Raw genomic sequence first — 18,810 nt, forward strand, 5'->3', positions numbered from 1 at the left:
TGTTTTGTTTTTTTTGAGACAGGGTTTCTCTGTGTAGCCTTAGCTGTCCTGGACTCGCTTTGTAGACCAGGCTGGCCTCGAACTCACAGCGATCCGCCTGCCTCTGCCTCCCGAGTGCTGGGATTAAAGGCGTGCGCCGCCACCATGCCCGGCTTAGAGTACCTTCTTCAGAGTGATAAGGAATTTATCCTTTGTTAGAACCCTAATATAAAGTTACAGGTACATGTAATTTAATTTTTCTCATGTTCAAGAACATACCTAGCAAGGCTTATAATGATAAATACTTGGTTCTGGGTTTGCTTGTTTATTTGTTTGTTTTTTCAACTTGACACATGATAGAGTTATCTTAGAAGAATCACAGTTGAGAAAAATCCTTCCAAAGGATTGGCTGGGGGAAGAAAGGTTGTAAGAGCCACAGATCATGGAATTTACTGTGAGACTCAAAGAAGATATGAATTTGAAAAAGAGGGCTTGTGGGAAGAAAGGAAAGGGGGAGAAAATGATGTAATTATATTATGATCTTAATTTTAAAGAAAAATATTGCTCTGTAGGACATTTAAAAAAAAATAGTGATTGATGTGGGAGGGACCAGCCCATAGTGGGTTGTCATCCCTTTTCAGGTGGCTCCGGGTCGTTAAGAAAGAAATCTGAACAAGCCACGGAAAGCAAGCAGCACTCCTCCGTGGCTCCTGATTCAGTTCCTGGCTCCATGGTCCTGCCCTGAGTTCCTGCCCTGAGGTCCTGCCCCGAGGTCCTGCCCTGAGGTCCTGCCCTGAGGTCCTGCCCCGAGGTCCTGCCCTGAGGTCCTGCCCTGACTTCCCTTCAGGCTAGATTGTGAGAGGGACCTGTAAACTAACATAACCCCTTTTGTTCACGAACTGCTTTTGGTCATGGCGTTTCATCACAGCATTAGAAATTGTGAGACAGAAATTGGTACCAAAGAGTGGGCTATTTCTATGAGAAACTAGACCATGTGTTTTTGGAGATTTGTGGAAGGACTTTGGGCTAGAAAAGCCACTGAGCTTTCAGAGCACAATGAGCTGTTGTGAGAACTTAGAAGACAGAGCACTGCAGATGACGGAGGCCCGGATGTGAAGTTTCAGAGGGACGTTTGAGAGTCGTTATCGAGGCTGATCACATGATTTTGAATCACTAAAGTGAAAACTATGCTTTGTTGGGACAATCAACACTGGTCACCTGGGGATGAAGACTCAACTGTGATTAAGAGAAGACCAGAATCACGGAGGCAAAATCTTCTGGAAGAGCCTTGCCCTACTCTGTGTGTTCTGACACTGAGAAAACATTTCTTAGGAGATTTTACCTCAATTATGCTGGTATCTATCTGTCTGTCTGTCTGTCTATCTATCTATCTATCTATCTATCTATCGTCAAACCAAGGTCAGCAGGTAAAGGCTGTGACCCAGAGGGGCCAGTCTGTACCTTGTGCTGGCAGATGAATTTGATACTGTGTAAGAGTCTCCCTAGTCTCTTTTCCAAAGCATGAAGGGGCTGTGGAGAACAGTTGAGGTTTGGTGCCAGGAGAAGCCTTTGGTGAAGATGCAGCCTCAGCTGCTGCAGAAGCCCCAGTGTTAAAGGAGCCATACGGAGAAGCTAAGATTTGGCACCATGTGGCAGGGGCAGGGTCCCTGAAGAGAACCTATCAGAGGCTATTGGTGAAGGTGTAGTCCAATTGCAGTAGAGAAGCCAGCATTTTGGAGATGCCAGTACCATGAAACAACCACTAAGGACTGCAGCATATGTGGGGGTGGAGCCAGCCTGAGCCTAGAAGATGAGTCACGTGTCCTGGGGGGTTAGCAGTACCAGAGAAGATGGCTGCATAGACACTGACTGGCTTTATAGCCCAAGAACACAGCAGAATGCAGGCTCCACCCTCCACAGCATCCAGTGTAATAAGACCGGCCTCCACAGGTTCATATACTTGACTGCTAGGTCATCGGGGAGTAGTAACACCTGAGAGGGATTAGGAGGTTTTGGGCCTTGTTGGATGAAGCGTGCCGCTGGCTGCAGTTGGGCTTTGGGCTTCCAAAAGCCCAAGCCAGGCCCAATGGCTCCCTCCTTCCTGACGCCAGTGAACCTGGACGCTGAGCTCTCAGCTGCTTCTGCAGCACCGTGCCTGCGTCCGTCCGTCCGTCCGTCCGTCCGTCCGTCCATCTGTCCGTGCTGCCATGCTTTGTACCGTGATGACAAAGGACTAAGCCTTTGAAACTAAGCAAGCCTCGGGAAATGCTTTCCTTTGTAAGAGTTGCTGTGGTCACGGTGTCTCTTTATGGCAACAGAACGCCAAGACAGGAGTCACTGGCTGACTAGACACTCCCACGCCGTTCTCGGAAGGCTGCCAAGCTCTTGCGATACGGCAGAGCTATGTTGACCGAGCGCTGCCTCAAGCCACCCATCAGCTGTCTTGCCGAACAGCAAATGAGGCAGAACTCCTCACGTATGGTTCTCAGTAGCCTCTGTTTCCCGTGGGTGTTGGCCTTTCCCAGACTTCAAATAACAGTGGGTCTAGACCAGCTCCCGCCAGGCGCTAGATGTTTCAAATTTCACTATGTACACTTATATAGCCTGGGACACGGATGAACTTTGCATTAAGTATAAGCCGGTAGTTTAAAGAGTGTGAGCACTGTGTATGAAAAGCAGCTAACAGAACACAGCCCACTTCATTTCCGGCCTCTTAGGGACTACTCTGTATTCAGGGCTGATAGGAAGGGCATTTCCTGGGCACCCTTCCCCCCTTCACTCTTTCATATTTACACTCACGATCTTTAAGTAAAAGTTAGCTTATCTGGCTTTAGAAAGTATGCAGATTAGTTTCAGCCCATTGCTAGGTAAACCATAGCAGGCTTTGGTCTGACAGAGGCAGCCAGGCTGGGATGTCCCCACCATATCCCCAGACCTAACACAGTGGGGCTCAGCCCTCAGCGTGCTCAGGGGGTCTGTGTGATGGCTAATTTTGGTTGTCAACTTGATTACAATTTGGAAGGATGTAAAGCCCAAGTAGCTGGGCGCCCCCGTGGGGGATTTTTTTTTTTGGATTATTTGTGGAAGACCTATCCTAATCCTGGACTGCGTCTTCTGGAGACAGCCCACATAGAGGGCGCAGAGGAAGCTTGTGCTGCCATCCGCTTGCTCTCACTCTCACTGGAATGCTCGCTGTGCGCTGACTCACACCTTTGCTGCTATGAGCACTGTGGCGCTCTAGTGTGGACTGAGAGCTGGCAGCACTCTAGGACTTCTCTGGGACTCCAGCATCAGACTGGGACTGCTCAGACATGCAGTCTCGTGGACTGGACAAATATTGGATCACTGGCCTTTCCGTTAGGAGACAGTCATTGCTGGACTACTTGAACCATAGCTTGTAGCCACCCTGATTAATCTCTTACTAATATATAGGTCTTTATTAGTTCATCCTATCTGTTCTGTTCCTTGAAGAACTCTGACAGATAGTTTTTAAAAATTATTTATTTATTATCATGTATACGGTGCTCTGCCTGCATGTACACCTGCAGGCCAGAAGAGGGCATTAGATCACATTATAGATGGTTGTGAGCCACCATGTGGTTGCTGGGAATTGAACTCAGGACCTCTGGAAGGAGCAGTCAGTGCCCGTAACCTCTGAGCCATCTCTCCAGCCAGTTTTTTTTTAAATAAAAAAAAAATCATACCTATTAAGTCATATCTCTTAAGACAATGGGCGGCAAGTTTAGAAATCAAAGTGTTGGGGATTTCCATCTGCAGAATGTGCCTGAGCTTCTACTCCTTTCCGGCCTTCAGGTGGGGCCAGTGTCTTATAGACTTCTGCCCAGCTACCTGGCAATACTAGGCAGTCAGTCTCCTTACACGCTTCCAGCTCTGACTGATGCATAACTAAAATCTATACCGCAACTGCCAATTTCTACTGGGATTACAGATGTACCATGGGGTTGTAGAAAACATTTAAGGAGCACAGCTTGGCAGCAGCATTGATGGAATAAATGCCACGCATGCCCACATCAATTGTGAGCAGCTTCCCATGGCTGTAAACATTTTACTGGAATAATTCTTGGGCTCAACATCCTTGCCATCCACCCCACTGTACTGACTGCGGTGCGCAGGCTTGCCTGTTTCAGCCAAGACACCCATCCTTGCTGGGTGCCTGTCTCCTCCCCAGTGAAGGCATTGCTCCTGCCCCACCTTAACTGAGAGCTATTCAGGAGCACTTGCTTCAGGCATCTACTTTCCATTATCATTAAAAAAAATAATAAGCAACCAGGTTTTAAAAGCTTAAGATAATAAAATATATTAATTTATTCAAGGAAGAAAGTCATCATTCTCAATTTCAAACTCTAAAAATACCTGAAAAAAAAATAGTATGCTTGCTGCTGCTTTCAAGTTAGTGATGAAACCTGATCTCAATTCTGCAAGGTTATTTATAAAAATTCTGTAGTCAGATGGGCATGGTGACACATACTATTAATCCCAGCACTCAGGAGACAGAGGCATGTAGATCTCCGTGAGTTTGAAGCCAGCTGGTCTACAAAGCAAGTGCAGGACAGCCAGGACTATTACACAGAGAAACTCTGTCTCAAAAAATCCAGACCAAAATCAATTCAAACAAAAACAAAAACAAAAAAAATTTTTGGTAGACAAGCTAATGTAAAGATATTCACAGGCTTACTGAGGAGAATTGCAGGATGCTGTCAAACCCCACAAAGATGTTTCATTAAAAACATAAAATCTCACAGGCCCAGAGAGATGGCTCAGCAGTTAGGAGCCCTAGATGCTCTTCCAGAGGGCCCCAGTTCAGGTCCCAGGACCCGCACGGTGGCTCACAGCCACCTACACCTCCAGTGTTACGGGATATGACTCTTCAGGCCTTCATGGGCACTGCATGCATGTACACGGTACACAAACACACATGCCAGCAAAACACCCATACACACAAAATAGTAAAATAAATCATAAGTAAATCTGAAAATTAAAGGAAACAAATAAAAATTTAACACGCTCTCAGACTAGTTCCCTGAAGTGAACGTCTCAAACACATCTGGATCCAGTGCTTCTTGCAAGGGATTGCGCACCTGGGCTGTGCGTGGTTTGCTTTCACATAGGTCAGTTATCACCAAGGCCAGGCAGTTTTCTGTGTGATTTTAGTGCTGAGTGTTCTAAGTGCTGAGTGTGAGCATCAGAATAGCACACACTTCTTTAGTAAAGAGGACTAGGGTAGCACCACAATGGAATGGTTAGCTCTCAGCCACCTAACTTCAGAAGCCTGGTGCCTGAGGAACAGAACATTTCCGAAAGTTAGGGCTCAGACCTGAACCAGTCCCAGGCAATGCTGTCCTGAGACACAGGACCTGTCAAGAGATGCCAGAGATGGCAAGTGTTTCCAAACCCACCCCAACGCCATCCCAAAACTCACTGTGCACCTGTACACCAAAGCTTTTCACTTGGGAAAACTAAGCTTGATTTCCAATAACCTGTATTTCTCAAGAAACAGCCCGAGGGCCGGAGAAATGGCTCAGCAGTTAAGTGCGTTGATGGCTCTTCCAGAGAACCCAGGTTCAGTTTCCAGCATCCACATGGTGACTAACAATCATTTATGACTCCAGTCCCAGAGGATCTGATGCCTTCTTCTGGCCTCTGGGGCACTGCACAGAGGTGCTACATAGACACATGCAAGCAAAACACCCATATACATAAAATAAAAGTAAAATCTCAAAACAAAAATTAAAAAGATAGCCAGTCAAAATTATTTTCTATATACACTTTTATTTACTAAAATTATGGCACTTAATATTAACAGCATAAAATATTCATGATTCACATCCAGAAGCAATTAACATTCCTTTTTACAAATAAAGTTAAAAAAAAAAAACAACCAAAAAAACCCTAACATGTTCTGTATGTAAGCCCTTAATTGCATAAAATATATTTAGCATAATTTACAGCCAGTGCACTTATATAAGCTATTATTTACTTTCTTTCACTTTGTGCAAAAGAATGTGTTAAATACATGTTATGACTCTTGAACATTATGAAAATTAAATGTCAGTTCTCAATCACTCATGGGGAACAGTGCAAGCTGATAATTCCCTTTTGATACTACTGCATATCACTTCAACAATTTGAGCAATATTAATGTACTTAAAGTAAAAATTTTAAAATTCCCACTAAGTGCCATATTGAAAGACAGTTGGCTTTGTTTTCACTGCAGCACCTTTAGATAACAAAAGATTGCATCCTGTTTAGCCACACTATACAAATTATGACATCTGTGGAAATATGTACACAAAACATAACACCAATGTTCTTTTGCTAAATGTCATGTTGGTAAGCAGTTTGAGGAACAATATCTGGTAGTAAGAGCCAGCACTCTGAGATTTCCATAGGTTGTCATCATGAACCAGGACGCCCACAAATACAAGGTACAAAAAAATCAAAATAAAGATGTCAAGTGCAGCCAGTACACTCCGAGGACCATCTTCACACTCTTAGTCAAGTAATAGTCAGGATTAAATACTGTACCGTTTAAAAAAATATACAACTAAACATGTGAAACTGCAACAAATTTTGTAATCAGATCCAGCTGATGAAAATAATGCATCTAAAAGTGTCCACTTAAAAAGTGATAAGCCCCAAAAACCTAATTCCCCTCATCTGTCCAAATCAGTATGTCCAGTGTTCCCATAACTATTTCAAAAAAAAATTTAAAGACATAAAATTAACTCTCTCCTAGCCAGAGATATGTGCAGACTCCTGTCTAACAAACTGGTAAGCTTTGGTTATATAAAGTGCAGCTCAACAATGTGCCACCCAACTGTTCAAACACACCTGCTGCTCACTGCCATCCTCAAAGTCAGCTTTCAGGTCTATTGAGGTTTCTGCTAAGAGTCACTCAGCCTCAAAATAATTCCAACACTCGGATGTGTGCTTCACAATTCCTAGGTACTGGCAATGGAGAGCAATGAAGTACAGCGATTCATATTGTGCTACAACACATTCAAGATCTGGCTCTGCTTTCTTCCTTAGATACTTTCATACCTTTTGTTGTATAAAATTTTCAAGTTTGATGATGATGCAGGCGGTACACTCCATCACCCTCATGGCAACCTCAGATGTGAACCTGTCATTGGGGATTTGTGGGAAAGGAAGCAGATCAGGGTACCTTGTTTTTAAGCTGTCCACGCCATACGCTTCCAGTGTGTGAACATCGTTTGTGAGTCCTTCCAGCTGCTGACTGTACTCCTCTATCTTCTGAGCAAGTGCAGTTGGTTTTACATCTTTGTCAGACTTCCCCCTGACAGCATAGTCGGCTGCAATCAGAGCTAACTTGGTGGAAAGGTAGCACTTGAAGCACACCCACTCATTGGCATTTTTGTGAAGGTCGTTCCTGGCAGCGGAGAAGTTTGCCCTGGCTTGTCTTAACCATCGCCTGGCCTCCACTGGATTGCCCACTGACTTGAAGGTGGGAGGGACAAAGAACCTTTGAGAGTACGTCTGGCCTGCCGAGGGCGGGCACTTCTCTTTACTTTGCTGTTGCCTTTCAGATTTATGGCTTGTGGCTTCTTGATTCCACGAAGTATAAAATCGTTGAAATGAGTACTTGTCTGACTGGAAGCGGGAGGCAGAGGTTGGAAATGTTCTCCTTGAAGCTCTGTCTGCACTTTGATCCAGAAAAGCTTGTTTTTCTAATCTGTTGATTTCATTCTGCAGATGTTTGAACACCTCATTGGCAATGTCATGATTCTCGGGATTTTTGTCAGGGTGCCACTTCAGATACAAGCGCCTAATGATTTTTTTTCGCTCTGATTCTGGAAGCTTCCAAGCTTGCTCCACCACTGATGTCACTTCTTTCAGGATCTCTGGTAACGAATTCACCTTGAGCTTTTTGGGGGAGTGATGTTTGGAGGAGGGAGACTTGTGGCTTTCTCTGCCAGAGAAAAGAGGAGGGATGCTTCTCAGACCGGGAGTCAGGAACTCTGTGGGGCTTGTTGGTGTGGTGGGAGCACTGTCTCTGCTTTGGGAGCTTTCATCGGGCCTTGAAAACTTGTACAGGTCAAGAGAGCTGACTATCTTATACTCACTGTAGCCAATATCAATCTGATAGATCTTCCCTAGGAAACTAGTGTTGTCAGAATCTTCTCTTTCAACTTCTTGCACAATAATGGCGTATGTGTAGGTTGGCTGGTATGAGCCATAGATATCACCACCTTCAGCATCCACAAGGTACCCAACATACTCGCCAGGATAAAAAACATTCATTGGGTCCATAAGCAGCGTATAATGGATCTCAGCAGGTATTGGCGTGCCAGGCATGGGCAGTTCCAGTTTTGATGGCTCAGAGGAGTCATATTTTACCCCTAAACTGTCAAGTTTCTCGCTGATCCTGTAGATGTCATTGCATCCCAGCATAGCAATCAAGTATGACGTGTCAGAAATCAAATTGTCAGTGGCTGATTTAAGTGTCATTGCTAAGGCTAGCAGGAAGTTGATGTCTTTGCTGTCTGAATGCTGGATGTAGAGCAAGATGACCGCATTGCCAAATCGCTTTAGAAAAGCAAAAGTCTCACTTCTGCTGTGGGGAATAGGATTAAAACCTTTAACCCTTAATGTTGTCTGTAGCTTTTCAAAGCAGGAAACTTTCAGCCCCTCTCTCAGAGCTTTGCAAAGCCGTATGGCCTTTTCCTCGTTGGCCAGGAAGGCGTTGTCGTTCTCGTGCTTCATGATCCTGATGAGCCCTGTGATGAACTGCTCTGAGGACAGGAGAAGCTGCAGCCGTCCCTGCAGAGAGCACAACGCTCCAAACTGGCACACTTTGGGGGTCTCTTCATCCAGCTGCTCTTCAAGGATACTGCTCAGCAGACGCGGCCGCAGCTTTTGAGGGAAGAGCATTATCAGCTTCGTGTGAAAGCCGTGGTCTTTCCCTAAGTAGCACTGGCTAAGATCAACTAGCATTTGCACGCCAATATTGCCCTGGATTCTACTTTTGTAGTGCGGTGCATCATCAAACACCAAGATGCTTGACTTCACCAACCTACCGTCCTGGCTGGGAAGGTAGAGCACGAGGTCCCGGGCGTTCTCCAGATCACTCCTCACCTTGACTGAATCGTTCTGTAGGCTCTTGAAGAGACCAGAGACCACTCTCTTGACTGTGCGCATCTCATTAGGATCTAACTGCTTGCCTTCAGAGCTTTTGAATATGCGGCTTAACACTTCAACATATTGCTTGGTTGAGATAATATCTTCAGTACCTAAATGCTTGAACAGCTGATGGAACGTGCCAAGCTCTAAAGGCAGCTTGTACAAATAAGGCTTAAAATCAGCTTCGTATTCCAGGTTTATCACCACTTCCTCGGGCTTCAGAAGTTTCCAGCCATCTTCTACCATCACAAAGGCGACACCCCGAAGCTGAAAACGGAACTCCCGTTTTTCTGCGCTGAGAAATTCATATATGCTCCTTAGGACCTTTGCTCTAGTTTTCACCATTTCTTCATCCACAGTCGTCATGTTGCATATGTTTCTGCAATTATTAATGACCTTATCAAGAGGGGGGTCCAGGTTAACATTCAGCATATTTAAAACTTGCTCGAGCTGTTCCTGTGGAGCAAGGTCACTGCCCTCTTGTTCTCGGATGCTCAAGGGTGTGGCTTTCTCCGGAAGAATGGGGCAGGATGTCCACAGCAGCTGGAGCACGTCGCACTGCTTGAACTTTGGATTCACTTGGGCCCCGTTGAACTTTATAAGAGGAAGTGTTCCGTTTACCTCCTGGTACTGGGGGTGAAAGCGAATGTACTCAGCGGGGGCCCGTTCAGGACACAGGAATGGTATTAAGGACAGTTCTTTCAGAAAGTTTCCAGATAACAAATCCATTCGTTCTTGAAATATGTGATGGAGAAGGATGTCAACTGTATTTTGCAGTGTTTCTTTAGACCAGTTTTCTGTATTTGCTCTCACGCTGATTTCCTTGGCAAACTGTAACAACTGCTGCTGGGAAAGTATGTACTTTAGCCCAACATTTCTTAAGAATTCCACCCAGGATGTCATAAAGGCAACTTGATTTTTAGGTTTTATTACTTGTTCCAACTTTTTAAAGAACTCTTTAGGAATAAACAATTTTTCAGGAAGCATAACTTCAAATACTCTCACGGTTCTATCATAGAAATGTTTTGCTTGCTTTAGTCGATTGTTGGCGTCATGGATAATCAATAAGCTTTCCAACTTTTCAAAAAGTTGTTCCTTAATCTCTGAAAGCTCCTCAATGCTTGACAATCGATTCTTCAGATAGATCAAGTGCTCTAATTTTGCATCGTAAGAGAGATTTTCAATTTTTGGCAGAAGATGTTTCAAATATACCTCCAGGTCATCCACTGGTACACAGCCAAGCACCTCGTACAGCTCTTTTAAATGGACCTTTTCCTCGAGAAAAGCAGAGGATGATGACTGTGTCCATTTTTCCACTTCAGCTGAAGGGATACTTTTGGTAAGCACATAGCACGTTCCAAACTTTGCGATGCTCATATAGCGGCCACTGATGGATTTGTAGCATGGAAGGGACTTTAAAATTTTTATGTCATCTTGGGACATCAAGTGACTCAGATTACAGTTGAAATACATCAAAAGTGCTTCAAAGTCGTTTTCCACTAGTTTTTCACTTCTAAATGTTGAAGTCTGAACCATGTAATGTACAGCCTTCAAGATGCTTGTGGGGCTGTCTATATTTGCTGTGTGGCATGACAACAGAGGAACTAATGCACTGTCTTTGGAGCAGATTTTGTTCAAAGCCAGCTGGATACAGCCAGCTTTCATTAAAGCATGAAAAACTTTATCACTCTGGGCATTTGGGAAAACAGCGATGTGCATGAGGCTCAGGGGGATCAGCACGTCTCCCTCGGGAACCACGAGCTGACTGGCTGACACGGTGAACTTTGTCCCTGGAAGCAGTGCCCAGTCTTTGAGGATGTCAACAATGACATCAAGTGCTGGCTTTGGTTCTTCCTGACCTTCCGTCACACTTACTGATTCGCTGATAAAATGCCACGCATTCTTAAGCCAAGACTCGCTGGCAAAATTGTCTTTCCACTTTGCACAGTTTTTGGTCTTATATTCACGAGGCAACACAGAAGAGAGCAAGTCAGCAAAGCTGGAGATGTCGAACACTTTTGCAACTTTGCAGTTCAACAAAACACTACTGTATTTCAAGTATAAGGTGTTCATAAACAAGTCTTTACGTGATGGAATTAACTCGTGGTATGTTGTTAGAAACTTGGGTCGTTTGCTATCAAAAATCTGCAAAACACTGTCCAGTGTGATGAGCAGGGGCAGTCCCTCAATTTCACACTCACTTTCTTCAGCATCTTTAAAACAGTAATCAACCAGAAGTTTTAAACTATGAAAGAGTTTTAGGTTAGTTTGCTGAAGACGACAAGGCAGCTTCCCGATATGACAATTAGTATCAGGGGAAGAGAAAGTCATTAGGAAGGACCTCACGTCGGCAGGAGTCACATAGCTAACCGGGATATCTGCATCTATAAGGCAGTGGTAAAGATTCGCCGTTTCATCACAGTTATAAACCAAGTTGAAACCGATTTCTAAAAGCAGGTGCTTCAGCCTGTAGACATTCTCTGCGACGGTTTTGCGAGTTGTGATGTTATAATCTGCATTTTTAAGGTGCTGTAATTCATCCTGCAGTAAGTTGTCAAAAAATGGTCTAGTTTTATTCAAAGTGGACATATTGATCCAAGTAATGATGACTGCAGAGTGCAAATCAGAGCCGTCGATATTTGGAGCCCGAACAACAGGTAGAAGACGTTTCATGTCTTCATGAATGCAACTGTAAAGTGCTTTCACTAAGCAATATAAATCTGGCTGCAGGTCCAGCCTGTTAACTGGGAAGAAAGACAGAAACTTCTTTAATGTGTCCTTTACAACGTGAATGGGTGTGTTCTGTAAGACTGATAATGTTGGGTCAGAACCAGGGAAATACCGCTTTTTTAACTGGATCAGTAATTCAACATATGCAGGCGCTATTAATGCTGTCATTAAACTGTTATTCCAGTCACTTCGGACACCAACGCCATTGTCATCACGCCATAAGTTTCTTCTGGCCGAATCTAAAGCAAAGTGGCCATTCACGTGAAATGGGAGCCCTGTCTCCAAAGAGAGAGGCAGAAAGCAGAAGGCTCGGTGTGGCTTTTTATAGTTGTGAGTAATGCAGGCAGCTACTCCACCACGCGGGAAGAGAGTGATGTCTTGGTTCTTGTGAGCAGATATGACACTCTTGGATACTTTGTCCATACTTGAAAATCCTGACCGATTGCAGATCAGCCATGTGGTGAGATTTCCTTCCGAATCCTCAGTGTCCATTGTGTAGGTTATCTGTTGAACTGGTATGTCCTTGAGCTGTCTCTTCTTAGTAACACTGTCAATGACAGCAGCATGGAATTGCTTCCTTTTCAACCGGTCTCCATCAGTGATCTTGCCTTTTACTGAATAGAGCACATTTAGCCCTCCTGTGGCCTTATCTATCTCACAAATGGATATTTTTTCCATGTGATTGAGAAACATGAGAAGTTCTGCCCCGTCAGAGCGCAGCTTGTCCAAAAGATTCTGGACCATTCTGTCTGATGATGGAACTGAGGAAATTTCTGAAACTTGTGCCATTTCTGCATTACGCAGGGGAAATCTAAACATTGTACAATTATCCAGTTTAAAGTGGTTTCCCAAGTAAAGATCGAGGACATCTGAGAACTGGGTTCTAAAGTCTGTATCCAAATCTCTAAACATGCGCCCAGGACTAACTGATGTGGCTCCTGGTGCATATCTGGCATGGGGATCAAAAATACACAGGATGTCATTGCCAGAGATGAAAGAAGGGCAGTCTGTAATGTGATACACAGAATTGAATCCAATTCCATACTGTCCCGTTTTGCAAGGATTTCCTTCTTTAGTGCCTTTCCCAAGATTCTGAATTCCTCTGACATCATCTTCTGTAAATGGCTGGTTGTTGTACACACACAGCGCTGGCCCTTGCAGGGGGGCCCATTTATCATCAAATATTCGGTCCACAGGATGCTGTCTAGGATCAAACACAAAGCAGATTTCTGTGGCCTTTGCATCATCAGCATTTTGAAGAAGCTCTTTCAGCATCTCCTTTTCTGAAGGATAGGCATTGAGGATGCTCTTAATTCTGCTGGTCAGTTTTTCTTTCTGCCCAAACTCTGTGCCTGGAGCTGTGAAACAGATGTTGGATGCATATCTTTCTAAGGCTTTATGTCTCTTTGGAATCGCACCTAGTTTCACAGCTACTTCCCGGGGTATGTCAGCATGGCAATACTTAACAGTGGAGTCCTTGACTTTTATCCAGGGACAGTCATTGTAGCACAAGGACTTAGCAGGAAGCAGCAGCAGATTTGTATCTGGCAGTAATATTTTGCCGTACTTTTTCTCACAGAATTCTTGCTTCTTTTCTCTAATGAGACTCCAGATTCCTTCACTGATTATTCGTCGGCAAAGCTGAAAATTCTCTTCTGTTATTTGTTTTTTCCCTCTTTCTTGATCAACAGACTCGAGAACGAGGGCAAAGTCTTCAACAGTAAATGACTGCCGCACACCCACACTTTCAAAAAGTTCACGGAAATTATTTTTATACTTGTTAGGTAACTGATAAAGGTATGGTGCTGCCTCAAAGTTCAAATGAAAAGAAACTTTTTCTGACTCAACATATACATTCTCAACCAGAATGAAACGAAACGGTTTTAGCTTTTCAATAATTGCTGCCTTGGCCACTTCATTTTGCATTATTGCTTCATGGAGGTACTTGTAGCAAGCATTGGTGATATTTTCCTGGTACAATGTAATGCCATCATCAACTGATTTGGCAACTTCCTTCAACTGGTTTATTACCAGATCAACTGTTGGTTTCTTTAGTAAACCCAAAAACTCTTTAACAGCCAATGACACTGAACCACAGCCTCTAAAGGAATGGGAATTTTCATTGAGAATTGGTTGCAAAAGACAGACTATATCTTGATGTTCGGCTGTGTAAAGGTCAGTTGCTGCAAACATGGTTTCAGGCTTAAAACTGTTTCCTTTCCATTCTAAAGAAAAACCTGCTGGCTTCGTTAGAAATGGAAGGAAGGGAATTGTTTGGTATTTTGCAGCAAAATCCTTCGCTCTAGGGTCCCTTATTTTTAGCTTCTCATCAATAAGACTTAGTAGAATACTACTCCTTAGGCAGGCGGCAGCATGGTCAATTTTATTAATCTCAGCTACAGACTCTGCACGCTCAAGCATGTCATCCCACAAAATATCATCTTTTGCCATGCCTAACTGAACTAGTTTAATCAAAATAATAGGATTGAGGTAATCCTGTGTGGAGCCATAAGGGAACCTCCCATCTTTAGTATCAAATAACTTGGCAACTCGTCCTTCGGGGTGGATCAATCTTGATGGCAAAACCAAAGGATGGCCCTCCAAGGAGCAAGGAACACAGGGGGTAACACGAAGAATTCCTGAGAACTCATCGAGTTTTTCATTTAGAACAAAATTCATTAATGGATCTCTAAGTTCTGCGTCAATTTCCTGAATATTAGGAAAGAAGACTTCTGAAAAGAACTGTTTCTCTGAAAATGTGTTTTCAAGCAGTATCTGTTTGCAGCCAGCCTCTTCAAATCCTACTTTGACTGAAGAAGGAAGCTCAACAGCACAGAGGTTTTTGGAGCCTGTTTTCTTGAGGTACTTCAGAAATATCTTGAAGGCTGCTGAACCAACATCTTTCCTTTGAAGTATAGAGTCATCTAGAAACCTCACATTCTTCATGGAAACCCAAGTAGACCCATCAGAGAAGACTCTGGTCAATTCCTTTCCCTTCCCATGAGCTATATCTTCATAAAATCCATGACAGATGACAGAGAAGTCATCATGAACTAGATCAGGGTCAGGCCACACAGCATAGTAAGTATAGTCAGTGAGCTCACCACTAGTGGCCAGGTCCCGTAAGACACTGAGTGCTTGTAAGTAAGCTTTCACAATGACATGCCTCATGAACGTGGTATTCCATCGCCCTTTTGTATCTGTCTTCCAGATTTCTTTTCTATTTGAAGTAACAGCAAAGCACCCATTGATGTGAATTGGCAATCCTGTTTTTATCCGTAGAGGTAAATAGCAAAACACTTCTCCTATGTGTGGTTTCACAGTCCATTTCTGCTCCTGGGTTTCATGCAAAAGAACCCCTACTGCTCCACAAGGAACCAGACCTAGTCTTCTTCCACTTTCATTCAAGGAAAACTTGAGAGCCTCTCCTGTATCCATGCATGTGCAGATAAGCCATGTGGTACAATCTATTGTCTTTTGTGGCAACTCATCTGATGGCTTTTTTGATTGGCCAGACTTTGCCATTTCAAAGAGAGTGGCCGGGTCATCATCAGGACCTCTAAATAGCGGTGACTGTAAGTCAGCAATCCTCTTGAAAACATGGTGAAATTCTTCGACTGTGATCTGAAGAATGCAAGAAGACTTCGGCACATCAGTGGGAAGCTTCTTGTTGCTGCTGCTACAAGTCTTCATGAGTTTAGCAGCTTCTTTTAAAACACTTAAAACTGGCGCAGTCAATGCTTTGGAGGGGCAGGCCTTTTTCTTAATTATTATTGTATCTTGTGCTAAGCTAGGATTTGTTTCTTCAATCTTCAAGTATTTCAAATACATTGAGTTTACACTCTGAGTAAAAATGATAAGTCTGTGCCCACAAAGACTAAATTCATCCACTAGGGAGTAAATATCTGCAGTGTTATAGCAGGTGCCGCTGACTTCACTCACTTTTGCTTCCTGTTGTGTTCTAAAGGACAGCCGGAAAAGAGTTCCATTGTAGCTGTAAGGGGCCTCCACAGCCAAAGGTAGCTGGCAGCCAAACACATCTATAAATGGTTTGAACTGGTTGGGAAATTTCCTCAGTCTTTTCTGCTGCTTACTCCAGTTAATTTTGATTCCAGGATTAGATCTGTCTTTAATGTGTTTACTGATATGATTTATGTTTGGATCAAACATGATCATAAATTCTCGGCTCATAATGATGGGAATGTCAGTGATGTGGTACACTGAATTAAAACCAAGACCAAATTTTCCAACTTTGTCAACTTCTCCCCTTTTTAAAGATTCTCCTAATCTGGTTATGTTTATGAAATCTGAATCTGAGAATTCAGAGTTGTTGAATGACCACAGAGCAGGCCCATGACAAGCTGCCATGCCTGGGTCCAAGAGATTCTCCCTTATGTCCATATTTCTTCTCATGTCAATCATGAAGCTGCATTCTGTGGCATTTGCATCATCAGCATTTTGAAGCAGCTCTTTAAAAATATCTGACACAGAAGGGTATTCTTCCAAAATATTTTTAATCCTCACAGTAAGAGGCTCTCTTTGCCCTGACTGCTCAAACCCCATGTTCTCAGGGTTGATCAGTCTTGTACTAAGGCATGGGACTTTAAGCCACTCCGCAGTTTTCATGGGTATGTCCTCATGTACCAAAATGATTGGTTCTACTGAATCTTCAAGTAAGTCATTGAGGTCATCAACTTTGATGTCACAATAACAGCACTCATGAATTGGCTTCATGACAAGTTTGGAAGGATTTTTGCTGTGATAGATAGGAACTGGGGTATTAGGGCTTGCTGGAATCTGATTGCTATACAGCCATCTCATAATATTCAACATAAGAAGAAGATTTTGTTTACTTTCTTGTTCACTCAACTCCTGGTCACTTTTGACATAAATCTTCTGAATGACCATGGAAATATGATCTGAGGTCAACTCTTCTATTGACCCACAAGCCTTGAACAGCTGGTGGAATTTTGCCATGGTTTTAGGCACATTGTATAAATAAGGCTGAAGATCCAGATCATGGATTGGCTTTATCACAGCCTGGGCAAGAGGACAAAAGTTTTTGCCAGTCCAAACCCATGGAAATTTCAAGGCTTTAAAAGAATCCTTCCCTTCACTCAGATGATCATGCATGAACCCATAAATTTCAAGCAAAATATGTTGGAACTGGTAGTAATCCTCATCACTAAAGGTTTTTGAAGTGTACCAGTCAACCACAATTTTAAAGTGTCTCAAGACAGCACTGATGCTAGGCTTTGTGAAGATGCCTAGGGCCTTCTCCAAGTTTACATGGACACTTTCAACAAGAGGGAGCGAGGAGCCCACGAGAACTGCATGCGCTCCATCACACATATCTGGGGGTGCACAGAGATTACAGAGATCCCCTTTCCAAACTAAGGAGCCTGGGTAATTTGGAGGCCTTTCCTTGCAAGCTGGAACCCATTTGATTTTCTTCAATGCCATCTTCCCTTCAGACGACTGCAAGAGGGTATGGTTTTTATTCAAGACCAGTAAGAGTGTTTTGGCTTTCTTTAGGAGAACATCCTGATTCTGACAGGAACTGACTTGTAAAGCTTCAATTTTTTTTGCCACTTGTACAACATCTTTCTCTTTTAGGCTGGCTTCGTTTTTTAAACCAATTTGTCTCAAAGAGTGAAGGATGTCTGGTGAGGTAAAAATTGCAGGTGGAAAACAGGCTTCTTCTTCATTAGAAAAGAGATCCCTCAGTACTTCTATATCAGGGTCAAAGAGGTCACTGGCTGCTACCACACGCTCCTGTGACATATGAATGAATTTTAGTGGCATCAGCCAATCAAGCACACTTGGATTCTCATTCTTCAGAGAGGACAGATTCTCAAGGATCCACAGCATGAGATGTGTTACTTCTTCCTGGGTGTAAAATGCATTTTCAACATCTTTTAAGACAAACTTTAAACAGCTTGTAGTCTTTAATTTTTCAATTTTCAACATGTTTGCCAAACGAATGGTCGCTTCATCACTACTATCTATTACTGAAAGAGAGAGCCGCAGACCTGTTGGAAGTTTGGCAGTATGATCCAAAACTTTACATCCTTTTAACTTTGTGTAGGAGGAAATCCCTTGATTGGATGAGTGATTGATTCTTTTGAATATTGTCAATTCTTGAATTATTCTTTTCTCTTTTTCACTGGTATCAGCTAAGCTGGCCAAAAACTTCCTTAGAGCATCTTTGTGGGTAGGGAGCAGTGAGGCTATTTGATTACACAACTTCTGCAGTGGTATCCTCTCCATTATCTGCAAAATGGCACTTGGCAGTGGCGAGTGGATGTATTTCTTAACAAGTGGGTGCTGAATAGAGGCATCTAGTCTTCTCAGGACAATGCCCCCAAGGGTTTGCACAATATCTGCCAAGAACTCCGGAAGCTGAGCTTCAGTTTCATCATCTAAAATGACTACTGATGGGACCCTGAGTCTAATGAGCTCCACACACGCCTGATCTTCATCCAGCACAGCTCTGGGGATAAGTGGCATCTCATCAAATAAACTCAGATCCTCCGAAAAATGTATATAGAGATTCTTCCAGACCATCTTAAGCCATGAAATGGGTGGGTGATGTTTGTCTTCACTAAGCGGGTACCACTGAACCACCAACTCTCTGCCGGGCCAGAATGTATTCATTACTTCTTTAATAAGACGTGCAAATCTCTCTGGATTTAGAAGCTGCAGCTGAGTGCATGGTCTTCCTGTAGATCACACACAGAAATGTTATGCACAATCCTACTTTAAACTCTTTTAGTCTCAAAATCTAAGAAGATTCTAGAAAGGTGTTTAAAGAAAATGTAAATATTTGGTATAACTAGCCTAAAATAATTTTAAAATAATGATAGTCTATACAGAAGTCCAAACTTATAATAACTTCTAAGAGAAGTCATTCTCTCTACAAAGTGCTTATTTTAAGTA

At 43.2% G+C, this 18,810-nt stretch overlaps 1 protein-coding gene across 5 annotated transcripts in view; it reads right to left on the reverse strand.

Moving 5' to 3' along the window:
- Positions 1–5,749: 5,749 nt before the first annotated feature.
- Positions 5,750–18,810, reverse strand: part of SACS (sacsin molecular chaperone) — a 74,790-nt gene continuing 61,729 nt past the window's right edge. For all 5 annotated transcript variants that reach the window (XM_084767454.1, XM_084767457.1, XM_084767453.1 and 2 more), the window contains one exon: positions 5,750–18,593. In XM_084767454.1, the coding sequence (XP_084623580.1) occupies positions 7,036–18,593 (11,558 nt within the window). In that variant the 3' untranslated portion in view covers positions 5,750–7,035. The remainder of the gene's footprint in view (positions 18,594–18,810) is intronic.

This window comes from Acomys minous (assembly GCF_964271855.1).
Source record: "Acomys minous genome assembly, chromosome: 18".
Classification (NCBI taxonomy): Eukaryota; Metazoa; Chordata; class Mammalia; order Rodentia; family Muridae; genus Acomys; species Acomys minous.